This window comes from Citrus sinensis, chromosome 2 (genome assembly GCF_022201045.2).
Source record: "Citrus sinensis cultivar Valencia sweet orange chromosome 2, DVS_A1.0, whole genome shotgun sequence".
NCBI classification, from domain to species: Eukaryota; Viridiplantae; Streptophyta; class Magnoliopsida; order Sapindales; family Rutaceae; genus Citrus; species Citrus sinensis.
Window position 1 is genome coordinate 27199863 of NC_068557.1, and position 14772 is coordinate 27214634.

At 30.1% G+C, this 14772-nt stretch overlaps 1 protein-coding gene across 1 annotated transcript; it reads left to right on the plus strand.

The window, feature by feature from the left end:
• Positions 1 to 992: 992 nt before the first annotated feature.
• On the plus strand, positions 993 to 3048 carry LOC102630704 (uncharacterized). Its single transcript, XM_025094339.2, has 4 exons — positions 993 to 1205; positions 1306 to 1408; positions 1936 to 2104; positions 2672 to 3048. Exons 1-4 carry the CDS (start codon positions 1119 to 1121, stop codon positions 2673 to 2675), a joined length of 363 nt encoding a protein of 120 aa, XP_024950107.2. The 5' UTR covers positions 993 to 1118; the 3' UTR covers positions 2676 to 3048.
• The last annotated feature ends 11724 nt before the right edge of the window (positions 3049 to 14772 follow it).

Consider the following 14772-nt stretch of genomic DNA (forward strand, 5'->3'; position numbering starts at 1 on the left):
AGTAATGAAGTGTGATAGGGAGCGATGATCTGAAGAGAGTAAGGAGAAAGTCGAGACAGAGAGAGTGATACACGTGAACATATTCGAGGAAGTGTGATAGGGAGCGATGATCTGAAGAGAGTAAGGATAAAGTCAAGACATAGAGAATGATACACGTGAACATGTTCAACTTTTTGTCATTTTCACTTTTTTTAATTTTTTTTAACAATAAAAAATGTCTACAACATTGAGAGAGAGAGACGAAGCGACGTTTTTCTTAGCATTCTAGATATTTAGCACGACTCTTTTATTTTTATATTAATTTGATTTAGATATGAAGTTGCAGACCTACAAAGGCTATTTTAGAACTTATCAAAGCTGAATCTGAAAATCTTATAAGTGTGTTATGGTTTGATGTGAATTAAAAATCTTAGGTTAAAGTTCTTTGCCATTGCAACGAGATATGGTTTTGATGCCTGAACTCATAAAGCCCATGATGATGTAATAGATAAAGAACATGAGGAAAAGATATTCTTTGAGCTTTTTTGAGAAATATTTTGCATATCTTTGTGGCTACTGGACTGAGCAAATGGATTGGTTGCTAAGAACAGAATTTTGAAAGAACAAATATTTACTAAGCCATCATATTGGATTCTTGAATATTTGAGTCCAAAATTTTACCGTTAATGATATAAAAATATTTAATTTATATCATGCTTAGTGATTTATGAGAGATTTACTCCTTCTTCACGTTCAAAAATTGGTTTGCTTCAAACAATTTTTTTAATAGTTTAATTTAACCCCAAAAAAGCATAGATTTAAATTTAATTTATATTTTTTACAAAAGAAAATAAAAAAATCAGTTCCCTAGGTGATCGTAAATGTCAAAATATATCTGACCGTGTGAAATTTATTTTTATTCACACCCACCAGAATTTTAAATACATCCGCAATTTTTGTTTTCAATTTTAATTTATTTTATTTTAAAATATAAATTGAAAACTCGAAACCCGATACCCATTTCCCTAATCCTAATTTTCAAATTTACAGACCGTGCGCATAAGGGAGTGGGACTGAGCTGCGGCCGCCGCGTAGAGAGAGAGAGAGAGAGAGAGAGAGAGAGAGAGAGAGGTGAAGTCATGGAATTGAAGGAGATGAATGAAATATTGAGTAAGAATAGGGTCGAAGATGTCAGCTGGCTCTGTTCCCTCTCCGAATCCGAGCTTGTAAGATCTCTTGTCCTTCCACTCGTTATCATTTTCTTCTTCTTGTAAAAGAAATTTGACCTAGAAAGTAAACCCTTTTTTTTTTAACCCATTCGAGCAGGACATGCTTATTAGCTTAAAGCTGCTCGTTTTACAACGTGCTAAAGTAATTGGCCATGAAGAACTTGCCAATAAATTTGATTTGAAGGCGCTTCGAGCCCTAGGTATTTCTATCCATATTCATCCTTCGGTGTTAATTGTTTACTCTTGGAGATTAATGAAATGTTGAGTGACATCTCTTTTTAACATAGTTATTACTTAGAGTTGATAGAGTTGTTAGATGAATGTTTGAGCTTGCTTTACCATTCTCTAAAATTTCTTATAACCGTTATTTCGAATAACAAATTCTTTAATGAATTATATAACCAAGTTGTAGCTACATATTGTTTTTGTTTCCTTTTACCCCATTCATCATACGTCTAAATTTCATGTTTAGAGGATTTTGATGAAATGTGTGTTGTATTCGATATTTTGGCTTGGGGTGGTTAAGATGAGTAATGTTGCATGTCTTGTGTTAATAATAAGAGTACCGCATTAATTGAAACTAGTGCAGGTGAAGGTCAGATATGTCTACTACCCCATGGGAATTTATGATTCAGAGACAAAACAAGTCACCGATTATGGATGTTTGAAGTTGATTTTTGTACTTCACACTTGTCTGACTGTCGGTTTCTTTTTGGATCCCATTCAGGGTTCATTTTGATGGAACATCTTAAGGAGAAGTTTAAGGATTTATCACTTTTTCCAGGCTCGGCTGAGCCTGCAAAATTTATTGCTGGTTGCAATTTATTAAAATGTGATAATGAGGATATCTTGACCGTTGAAGAGCTAAAGACATGTCTTCACATTGATTCAAAAAGGTATAATGAAGTTGCTAAACCCAGTTTGTTAGTTTTGCTTGGGTTTTGATCTAATTTTTGTTCAATCGTTTGTTATTTGAATTATTCTCGCATGACTGAAGCACAAATAAATAGAAAAATCTTCAACATGTTCCCCTACTGGTTTGTTGGCAATTTATTTCAAGGACTATTAAACTTATTTGTAAATTAGTATTGTTTTTAATTGGCATTTTATCACATTTTCTGAATGTATACTGAATGCTGTATTCCAACATCCTTCAATAAATTTAAAATTGATGTCAATGTTTCCTTGGGCCAACTCTGGTTTCTCTTGCTTGTATTCTCTCTTGCTGTGTGCACACATGGTGTTTTATATTCTCTAGAATATTTTTAAGCCAACCTAGGTTGAGACTTATCTTGCTTATCAAACTCATACAGTTGCTTATGCCTCAATCAGCATCATAACAAGGGGTAGGAGCATCAAACTTATGGGCGGATATATCAATAATACAGTGCTCTTTCAAATATGCTCAGGAGAGTGTTATCTAACTAACAGTTTGATTTTGTATTTGTTTATTCCTTGTGTAGATGAAGAGGCTGCCCTTAATCAGAAGAAACAGAAAAGCTGAAAAGAGAGAGGAAACGGACTGGGACATTATTAAAGCTGTTCAAGTTGGAGGACAGTCTAATCTGATTGGTGTGAATACTATCTTCCACGGCTTGCAGAGTTTCTTGCTATTGTTGCAGAATTTTCATCCCCTGCTGGCTGCTTTTCTCTTCATCTTGGAAATTTTGTTAATATTATTTGTTATTATTTTTATTTATATATTCCATGTAACAAGTTATTTAGTGAAGGCCTTGTCCAATGCGAAAAATAAAGTTGTTTCCATTTGGTGATAACTATCATGGTAACCGCATGAAGAAAGTCCAGTTTGCTAAACATAATATGATTTTCTTTACTATTATTCTTATTATTTAGCAGAGTGGGGTTTGTATTCGAACCTACTTCGTATCTTTGAAATATTAGTAAATACTGAAATGGATGTTTGGTTGGAAGAAACGAGGGAAGAGGAGGGAAATGGAAAGGAGAGAGGAGCGAAGAAAATTTAAGAAAAAAAGAATATCAATCTCAATTTTATTTATTTGAGTCGATACGGAATCATCTTTATTTTTATTTTTCTTTTTCTTTTCTTTCTGTCCTCCTCCCTCCTTTCCTTTCTTCTCCTCTCCTCTCGTTTCATGTTTTTCAAATCGAACATGCTAGTAGATGAAGAAGGCAAGACGCAGTAAGAAAAGCTTGCTATTTCAATGCTAAACAATCAGTGATGATTTAGTTCACAACTATCAGATGCTGGTCTATGTGGCCCCTGTCAGGCAGCCTGGCTGGTGACTGCTGGTTGCTTACATTAAAATTAACAAGGGAAATTTAATACACACACACAGACACATATATATGTTTGTAGTAGTTTAGTGTTTGCTCTACAAAACGGTGTCGATGAAGAATCTCAAACGACAGCTATTTATGGAGGTCAAAACTTCAAAAAATATAAGTATTGTTTTGTATCTGTGGTCAGCTTCTGGACTCAAAAATATCATCCACTTCTTCAACTCTCTAATTTCCCTGTATGTCCTTGCCCTCTCACAAGAGTGGATGTACAACAATACGTCTAATGGCCGAATAATCACTTCGATTAATCGTTTTTAAATTTTTTTTATTTTTTTTTAAATTGACGCGCATACTGAGTGAGAACTGAGAAGATGCACTAGCTATAGAGCAAAAGGCTGCACACCCGCTAAAAATAGATGGGCTTTTTCAGAGGGCACAAGACCAGCGGGCAGAAACAGACTCCACTTGTGCAAATTGGCTCATCAAAATTTTACCCGTTTTTGCCGTTGCCGCATGGCTGAATGCTGATGGCTAATGTCATAATTCGGCTCATGGGATTCCTGAGGGGACAAAAGGTTGAGGGGGTGGTGAACAAACAATATTGCAAAATGACTTTTGTGTTGATTTCTCATGTTGTTTGTATCCTCCTCAAGTCATAGCTTCTCCAATATCTTATTTCTCCTTGTGGTGACAAGAGCATGATTTTGTTGTTGGCCATGCTTTGTTTGTCTGTACCAACCAACGCATGGCAATAAAGTCTCATGGGGGCCCTCATGTTTTTCATAAAACATCTGCTCCTGCTGATGGGTTTCAAAAGTCTTCCCGCACCGTCTCAATTTGGAACACCATATTCTCCACATCTCATCTCTCGTAAGCGGATATAATGGTGCTTTGTTCACTATGGACGACATGATTTCCCAATTCTTTAACCCCCATTTGCCTTCCATCATAGCTTCATTGCACCCCAAAATCGACACACTTTGCTTCAACGAGTTAAAAAAGATACTATGAAGAGGAAGGGTGAAAAAAACAAGTGATTTAGCCAAATTGGTACGCTTATCTAATAATCTAAAGTGTAAAATTTGCTATCTAAAATATGAAACTTACAAGTTTAAATGTTTGATTTTTATATTTACATTGCAGATTTTAGATAAGGGTTATTATCTTTTACTATGCTAAGTATTGTAAAATAACAATTCACTACATGAATTATTGAAATGTAATACTTGGCTACATTAACTTTTTAAGAACAATAGTTTCTACACTTCCGCTAGTTAACTTATAAAATACTAATTTTTCCTTTAATGAATAACTCCTAAAATAAAGAAAAAATGATATAAATCAATGCCATATGAATTTACGATTTTGCCATGCTTTTGGTGATAAACAACATATCATTGCCGATTCAATTAACAATACTAACTAAATGACAATATTACCCTTGTAATTGATTTGTTGCATGACCAATTGTTAGTAAACAAGTAGTTTTGAAAAGTTAACGTAGTGACGTGTTACCTTTCAGTAATCCACATAGTGATTTGTTATTTGTATAACACTTGGCGTAGTGAAAGGATAATAACCCTAAATGCCTATTTGGTACATCTTATCTAATATGTATAAGTTCTTATCAAAAATTTTATTGTTGTTTGATTGCTTTTTAGTAGAGCTTTTGGAAAATAAGATATTTTGCCTCTTCTAATAAGAGCTCAAATTTGGAGTTTTTGAAAATAGAGGTTGAAAAGTTTTTTTTAATGTTAAAATATATAAAATATCATCTACTTATTTGACAATCTTATTTTATTCTTTTCATAACACAACTTAAAAAAAATGCCTATTAAAGTAATTTTATAATTTTTAATAAAAGCTCTCATTGACAAACAAATAACCAATTTTTTTTTTACGTAAAAACTTTACTTGTAAAAGCTCTACTAACTAAAGCTTTGTTTAAATAAGCTTCACTTAAAAAGTTATACCAAACGGAGCCTAAAACTTAACTACAAATAAGAGTTCCGTTTGACGAAAATACAATTTTACTCATGTGACATCAGTGTAACTTCTTCATTAGACTAATTGCAATGACATAATTATAGTATACTGTTATTTTTAAAAAATTAATGTAGTTAAACGTTACCTTTTAATATAATTTATATAATAATTTTCTTATTTCGCTATACTTACCATAATAATGAAAGAACAATAACTCTATATTTAAAATTAAAAGGACTTCGTTCCTGTTACCTGTATAACTAACCATATGTTTTGTAATCAAACTCCTCCACTAACTAATAGAAGTTCCCGAAGTCAAACTCATCACGCCATTATCAATTTAGTCCTTTCATGCTTTGTAACCTCCAAAGGAGGACCATAAATCCATAATATTAAAGTGATGTTAAAAAAGGTGTGATTAAGGCCAAAGAATGATTAAAGATATTCCACTTTGTCTCCCTCCATAATTTTTTTTTTAAAAAAAAAACAAATACAATAAAATTTCTACTTTGAGCATATTCATCGTATTGCACGTGCACCGCACCATCCAAATACAAAAATTCTCCAATAAAACGACAATGTTCAAGGTAAAAATTAGAGCACTTAAAGCCAAGATGAGATAATGTTATTGAAACAATTTCGATGGCTTTATTCATAAAAATTTTATGCTGCATATATTTGGAAAAGTGCTTCTGTCGACAATGAATGAAAAGCTAGGTCTACAAGAACGCATGCAAGAGAATCTTATCATATCATAAACGGAGTAAGATAATAACTTGGTGTCGGTTAAAATTAATATAAAAACGAAAGCCATAAGCACTTTGAATTAGTGGAAAATAGACATTGGACCTAAAAGATTTTGCTTGAGAATCAAGGCAACCACTCACTCGCAAATCGCAATGATGTTTTCTTCCAATAAAATTCTTATGATATCACCAATTCAATCGGATTTCAAAATTCTAAGCCAAAATGTTTATAAAACAAAAAAAAAATAAATAAATAAAAGGGCACTTCCACCAATCAAAGTGAAAATGCGCTTAATTATTTTTTATATATACAATCATATATACGTGCCCTTGTGTTTAATTAACTATGGATTATCAAGCTTTCACGATCAGTGTCATCACATCATTATTTATGTATTTTGTTCACCTCAAGTTCCAGGAAGGATCTTACAAATGAAATCAAGAGAGAATCTTGCTGACAATCCCCTTCACACTTTTTTTTCCTCCCTTTCATTAATTAGAGGAAAGGGTCCCTTTCGCAATTCTATTAACACTTTTAATTTTCTTTTTATATATATATCAAATATAAGGAAAGAAAACCTATAAATTTAGGTCTCTAACTCTTATTAAAATTACCAAATCACTTTCACAGTATTGGGTATTGACTATGAATATCATACTATGTAATTATACAATAATATTAGAGATGTAATATTTGAGTTATAACTTAGATCTCAAATACTGTGCATCACTTATCTACTTGATGATGGGTCTTAAAGTTTGTAAAATTATATAACTACCATCTAATAGATGAATGTCATGTTAATCGAGACTTAAACTGAAACTTGGATGTTGGAATGTCCCGCATTGCTTGTAACAATATTAGAGTGTACTTCAATTATTTCAATAGAAATTTACTAATTATCTGATTAGAGACCTATTTAATACACATTGACAACCTATATCCTTATAGATATTTCATAAAGATTTGGGGATCCAACTCTTATTACCCTAAAAAGATTTAAACAATAATTTTCATTATTTTATTTTATTTCTTTTTCATGAATTGACCATTCCATCAATAAAATTATGGGCCATATATGAGAATTTGTTCTCCTTTTTTTTTAATGGATCAAAAATTCAAGTGTTAAAATTGACCATCACTCAATCTTTGTTTGAGTTTACTGTTTGAAGATAGTAAATCCAAACAAAGATCTTGTCATGTTGTTACGACCAATTCTAAATTTTACAGCTTCAACTTCATTAAAATACATTTACTGAGAAATGGCCCCTGAAATTTAGTATTGAAAAGTCAATTCATGGAAAGAAAAAAAAAAAAAAGAACATATATAACAACGGCGGACTTTTCTAATTATTGTTTATTATGGCCCCACTATGGACCTCTTTAATTTATAGAGTTTATGCTATAACCTGCTTAAAGTATTTTGCTATTTGCAGTTCCATCCAATCAAAATCTCAATGGTTCAGATTTAATTTGATGGGGACCATAATGGTGAAATTATAAATTTGAGTAGACTAAAATATAAAATTTGTAAAATTGAGGAGACCAACGGTGGGGCCATAATGGAGAAACAATAAATGTTTATATGCTACAACCGAAATATGTAAAATTAGGGAGCCAAAAGCCAACATGCAACATAGTACATGTAAGTAAGTGAGTGAAATTTCAATCATGTCCTTTAGCTCTCCCCTGCTTGTGCTATTACTTCCAGGATAGGTGGCCTATTACTATTGGCGAACTATTCTTTTCAAGGGTAAGTTGGGATACTGCTTTTAAACAGTAATATTATTATTTTTTTATTTCAATTCCAACGCCTATAAAGTACAAATTATTTTTTACTTTCTACTTCACAATATTACCAAATATTTAGAATTCTACACATACTAAAGAAAAAATTGAAACCCACACCATTCTTCAAACCTAATTTTCTTGGAATATCTACAGATAGCAGCCTACTCCAAATAGTTGGGTAAATGCTTCTTTCTCAGGTAGTGGCGGTGTGAAAATAAAAGGGTTTTATTAGTCGGAGATTAAGACAAAATGGAAGAAAAACTAAGATAATACTTTGGCTACATAATAAGAGTTGTTGAGATATATATTGATTTGGACACAAAATTTAGGTGAAGAAAATTTGGAAAATAATTCACAAGCTAAACTTTTTGACTCAAAGTTTCACTTTTTTGCACTAAACTATTAATTCTTCAAATATTTTTTTTCAAAGTTTGAATATTCTAACCCTCTCTACATTTTACACAAGAAGAATTCATTATGAATCTTAAATTGGTATCTTATGGAGGATGCTGAAGTTATTTAGTAAATCTAATCATGTGAGATACCTATTCAACATAAGAAGTTGAAGTTATTTATATGAAATTAATCTTCATAATGTGAAAGTATAAAATTCATGTGATTCAACAAGAGAATGTTAAGGTAGAAAATTCACGTGACTCAACAAGATAATGCACAAAAGAGTTTCATGATTAATGCATTATTCATAAACTTTGTCATTTACACTAGCTGAAATTATTTGAATAGAGAAAGTTGAAACTTTTTTTTTAAATGAGATTTTATTCAATAAATAAGCATTGCCAGATACGTCTGACAATTTTATTCTCTTCTCATATTTAGGTTAGCATACTTTCCTGAATGCAATATTATTAAATATTTGATAATACATAAGTATGTGTCAATCGTTTAACATAGTTCAAGTAGTTGCATATTTCTAAATTACAAGCTTCCTTTTAATTATAATTATATATATATATATATAATGCAAATAATAAGTGTATAAATATAATAGAAACAAGTTATAATTAAAGCCCATAGCTCAGTATATGAAGCCCATCCAAAAATAAAAATAAAAATAAACTCCAACATTCATATGAGATAAATCAAATACTCTACCCTAAGGTTAAGGAAAAGAAATATCAGCTAACTCAACAGCAGAATTGCTGACTTCTAAATTACAACTTAAATATTGAAAATATATTAATTCGTATTACGTATCTAAGCCCTAGCTAAGCTATGTTTACATGCAAGTGTGAACTGAAAATTTTCACAGAACCTTGAACCATGAGAAAAAAAGGCTTAGGCAAAATGATTACATATTTCTTTTCGGTGGGTGACTTTCTAGCAAACTTATATTTCTTTTTTCTACCAATATTATAAAATTCTTATTCTTGAAGCTTGAGTTGAGTCTTCACTCATGTCGTGCTTCTATATTAGGGGGGTCTAGACCACGCCAAATATATCCACAACTGGGTAAATATTATTTAGAAGACAAAAAGTTGCCTAAATTCCACCGATTTGGGGCCCTTTGCTTTGAATTTCATGCCTTAATGTTGTTTCAATAGATTTGAAATCCTAGTTGCTTCCTTCCCTCCTTTTCTTTTTTCTTTATTTTACCAACCGAAAGAGATTCATTCTCTTTTCTACTCCAACGGTCGAAAGCATGCCCTCATGTGGGTTCACAAATCTCACATCCAAAGGTCATCATATCACCAAATAAATTTTGTTGAAGATCTCAGCCGTTGAGTTAATTCCAAGGTTTTGACCATAAACATTTGACCATAACTATACCTAATTGAATTGTCTTAAACGGCGGGTTATTCAAATATACTTTATTCTTTTTGAATATAATGATTGCTTCACCTAATTTACCTGCCTACAGCATACTTCTTGGTTTCTCTATAGGCAGCAAGTAATGCAATTGTTTTAATAAATTCCCCGATTTACACTCTTTGAACTTGATTGCGGATGAACTGATTAGATGTTTACATGTGGATTTGAAATTATGATAAAAATGAATTAACATATATATTATGATCCCATGTGCATTTTGGCTCCAAGATTAAACAAATGTGGCTTTTGGGTGCCTTTATTTTTATAATATGCCCCTATCATAAAGTTCTTGGTGTTGCTGACTTTAGCATAAACAATGAAATAATTTGTTAAATTAGCTCTCGACTAACATTATATTGTGAAATTTAATACAATGATAAATGTTATATTTACCACTTACACTCTTATTACATTTTTAATTTCTTATTTTATCTATTCTGTTAATAGATAATAGAATTAGTTGTTAAAATAAGAACAAAACATCATTTAAGGCGTAATTCTTTAAAATTTAATTTAAAATCTGACGCAAGCCATTGGAATTAAAAAAAAAATTGATAATTACATAGGATTAATTATTTTCATCTTCTCTTTAATTTTGACACCAAACTATTTAAAAATGTTATAAAATCATCGAAGAAATGGGTAAAATACAAATGAATAAAAAACTATTAACATTTGAAGTAATTAAAATCTAATAGAGATATAAGTTTTAAATATAAAAATCTAATTAAAAATAAAATATGCATTCTCCCTTTAATATAAATCTACGCCATAAATTTTATATGAAAAGAGTTTAGATCTTCTATCTAATTATGTACTGAATTTAACATTATATTTTTCATTGATACCAAGAGACTTTAGCGGTTAATTGACGAAATTTTCCAACTTGAAAAATGAGTTGTTGTATATTTTTTTTCTTGGATTGTGGAGCTTGAATCCATGTTGTTGGAGAACATTTGATTGACTAAGTGCTAGTAGACCCCATATATAATTGACTGAAAAACAATAATAATTGGTCCCATTTTGTCAAAGATATTGGCATTAAGGAGCTGATTATGAGTAGTTAGTTATGCACCCACATTAGCTTTTCCATCATATGCTCTTTAAAATAAAATTAATTATGGTTATATATCTTGATTCTTTCATTTCTCTTTTCTTCCTTACCTTGTTTACTTTTAATGTTGAAAATGTGGATCATCAGTAAAGCATGAGAATTGAGAATGCATGCCCCAAAATAAAAAAAGTACTTTATAATCAAATACATAAAGCACAGCATGAGCCATGATTAATTGGTTATCAAAAACCGGGGAAACAAAAAGTTGAAACCAAGAAAAGCATAATAAACGGAGCGTTTGATGCATGGTTCATTTTCTTGCGATAAAGTCTTAAAACTAAATAAATAAATGCGAAAATGAGGGTTATCCCCTATTATTTGAAGAAATTGAACAAAATACCCTCTTGTTTTAAAATAAGTTCAAGCCCCCATGTAGTTATAATGATATTGGTTTTATATATTATGTTATTACTCTACCCCTAGTCTTAATGTTAGTCATAAAATTTAAATTTTTTGATGATTTTTTTTAAAACAAAATAACTTATATGCCCTTAATGAGTAAATTAATTTAATAATAAATTTTGTAAGTTATAGAGAAAAATTACTAGTAGGAAAAATTTCATGGATATCCTTAATAGTTGTATAAACCGGCTTGCCAAAATATATGCTAAGTGTATGAAATCTAAGATTCTAAATATACTTCTCAAAACATAAAAAAGAAAACAATTGAAGAACATATACAAATAGAGGCTGAATAAATAATTAGACTAAACACAATAAACTCATCAACAATTCACTGCAAATGAATAATATACAGTAAATTAAAGAGAGAAAACAAATCATTATATGAATTATGAAAGGGATATATAAGCAACCACAGAAAAAATAATAAATCACACACCTTTATTACTGTTTGATAAGAAATAATTAATTCAGATTGCTCAATTAGCATAAGCAAGTAAGCACACAACAATATCAATGGTGGTAAACAGCAAAGGTGTTTGGTATGATCCAATCTATGCTTTTCCAACGAAACAACTAGTTGTGTGCCATATTAAGAAACAGATAAAATACATTAACTTTGTTATATTCATTTAGATGAATACTTTATACAATTACTAGGGGTATTTATGATATTTTTCCCTACTTGTGATTTTTCACCGTATTTTGCAATTTTTTATTAAATTAATTTAATCATTAATGGTATATAAGGCATTTTGCTTAAAAAAATATTCTCAAAATATTTAAATTTTATGGTTAACATTAAAACTAGGGGCATAATAGTACAAATATAAGATTAACATTATAACTGCAAAGAGATGTGGATCTATTTTAAAACATGAAGTGCATTTTGCTTAATTTCTTTAAACAATTGGGGGTAATCCTCATTTCCTAATAAATAAATAGATAAAATGAAATAACATGATTTTACTAGGAGATATATATCAAACTAAAATTAGTTTAATTATTTGTAGAAATAAACATGTATCATCTCGCAGCCAAATACTAACACAAAATATTGTTGTATGAAACAAAATAATTCAGACTAAAAAAGGTAGATTATCATTAGTAGTGGCAGACCCCGACACTCAAATTAAGGGGACTAATTAAAAAATTTTAAATTATATTTGGGGTACTTAATTCTTTTTACTGTTTGCTTAAATACATTTAAAGTCTCAACATCTCAAATTCTATTATTTGTTTTAAATTAAAAAAAGAAGTAATAAAATATTCATTTTAAATGTTGAGCTCATTGTGGCCGTATTTGTGAAAATATCCTTTTAGTAAGTAATCTCCAACAAAATATCTTAAAAATAAAATTATATGGCTATTAGGATTTGAAGTAAGTCTCTAAAACCACTAAATAATAATATTATTGATAAATTACAAATATTTTATCCTTTTTTAAATTTAACTCTTAAGGGGCTTTGAGCAGATTTAAAACAAAAAATAATAGTCCATAGGGGATTGAAGCCTCTCTTGAGCCTTAAGTTTTATTTACTTTTATATAATAATAGAGTTTTTATTTTATTTTCAAGTATGTTCCTAATTCAATTATTATTATTTTTTTATCAATTAGAGTTAGTGACTTATTTTTAAAATGATTAAATTATATATTTATTGAATAAATTGAAATTACTAGGGCTAAAATATTGTTATTGCTTCAACTTATTATAACATTATCACTAGTATTAGAAAGTTAAAAAGAAAAAAAAAATAACACATGGTAGCAATTAAAATTTTCACAATATCGTGGTTAAAATTTTTTATAATTATAATTGATCATTTTCTTTCCATTATATCAAAAATTAAAAAGGATTTCAAAAATAGATTTTTATTGTACAATTTTAATAATTTATGGAGAAAAGCATACCTATACTCTCAAGGTTTTAGAAAATACTTCCAAAGATTAGAAAAATAGTCATGTAGATCCCCCAAGTTTTCAGTAAGAGACACTAGGGATGGCAATGGGGTGGGGTGGGGGTGGGGAGGTCTACCCCATTCCCCACCCCATAAAAAATTTTACCCCCATTCCCCAATATATTTACTATTTAGTGGGGTGGGGATGGGGAATTCCCATATGGGGAATGACTTCCCCATCCCCACCCCATTCCCCATTTACTTATTTAATTATTTTATAATAAGTATGAATACATAATTTCAATAAATAAAAAATTAGAGACTTAAATAAAATAAAATCATCACCATTTTATAAAGTATTTAAATTATTGAAAAAACTTCGAAAGTTTGAAACAATATCTTGAAATAATATCAAAACTACAAAATGTTTGGATAAATAATAACTAAAAGAACAAAAATGTATAGAAAATGTTTAAAATCCTTCTTTCTTTGGCTTCATCTTCTCTTTATCATATTCATATAGCCTATGATTGTCACTTTAATCCTGCAATATCAAATAATAAAATTAATTACTGTTAGTTCCCTTTAATTTTTTTAAAGAAAAGGTTTTGTCATACATCATTTGTAAACACTTGTAATAAATAAGATGATTAACCTCATTGAAATAGAATTTTATCTCATCTGTATCTTCATAAAATGAGTCGCATCTATTTTTTTGTAAAAGAACCAGAACTAGAACCTGATAATATAAACAAACTCATATATGAACAATAGTTTGCTAAAACCAAATAAAAATCAAATAGAATTAAATACACACACCCTTTTAATGCAAATTATTTATTCATACAACATACCTTTAATTTATGCCCATAACCAATTTTGAGCACACATTAAAGCCTCCAATGTTTTAGGATGTAATCTGCTACGATGTGGACTCACGAATCTACCACTAGTACTAAAAGCAGACTCAGAAGCAACGGTAGAAACATAAATGGCTAAAATATCTTTGGCAATAGCATGCAAAGTAGGATATTTGCTTCTGTTTGCTTTCCACCAAGCCAATATGTCAAAGTTAGGAGACCTAGGTAAGACAGGTTCCCCTAAATAATGGTCCAGCTCTAACTTAACATGCTCATCACTAGTTGTACTACTAACAAATAAGTCAAATGATGCCAAAGGATCCACCTTGCCCAAAACCAATTCTAATTGAAAAGATGAAGCAATTGTAGATTGATAACCTTCTTCTCTTGTATTATTGCTTAGGGTTAAGTAGGAATTGTATTTTAGGAATTTTTTTAATTATAATATATTTATTAATTTATATTAGTTAAAAATTAAAAAAAAATACTAATTAATATTTTAATTACTAAAAAATTAGTAAATAAAAATTAAAAATATTTTCATATAATGGGGATTGGGGTAGGGATGGGGTGGGGATGGGGTGGGGATGGGGTGGGGAGTGCAAAACCAAACCCCACCCTATTAATGATTTGGGGATTATTTTTCACCCATTCTCCACCCTATTCCCCAAAA

Excerpts from the sequence above, each read along its gene's own strand:
- LOC102630704 (XM_025094339.2), top strand. The coding sequence starts at position 1,119 with ATGGAATTGAAGGAGATGAATGAAATATTGAGTAAGAATAGGGTCGAA. Across the intron at positions 1,206-1,305 it reads CCCTCTCCGAATCCGAGCTT|GACATGCTTATTAGCTTAAA; the intron begins GTAAGATCTCTT and ends CCATTCGAGCAG. Across the intron at positions 1,409-1,935 it reads GAAGGCGCTTCGAGCCCTAG|GGTTCATTTTGATGGAACAT; the intron begins GTATTTCTATCC and ends GATCCCATTCAG.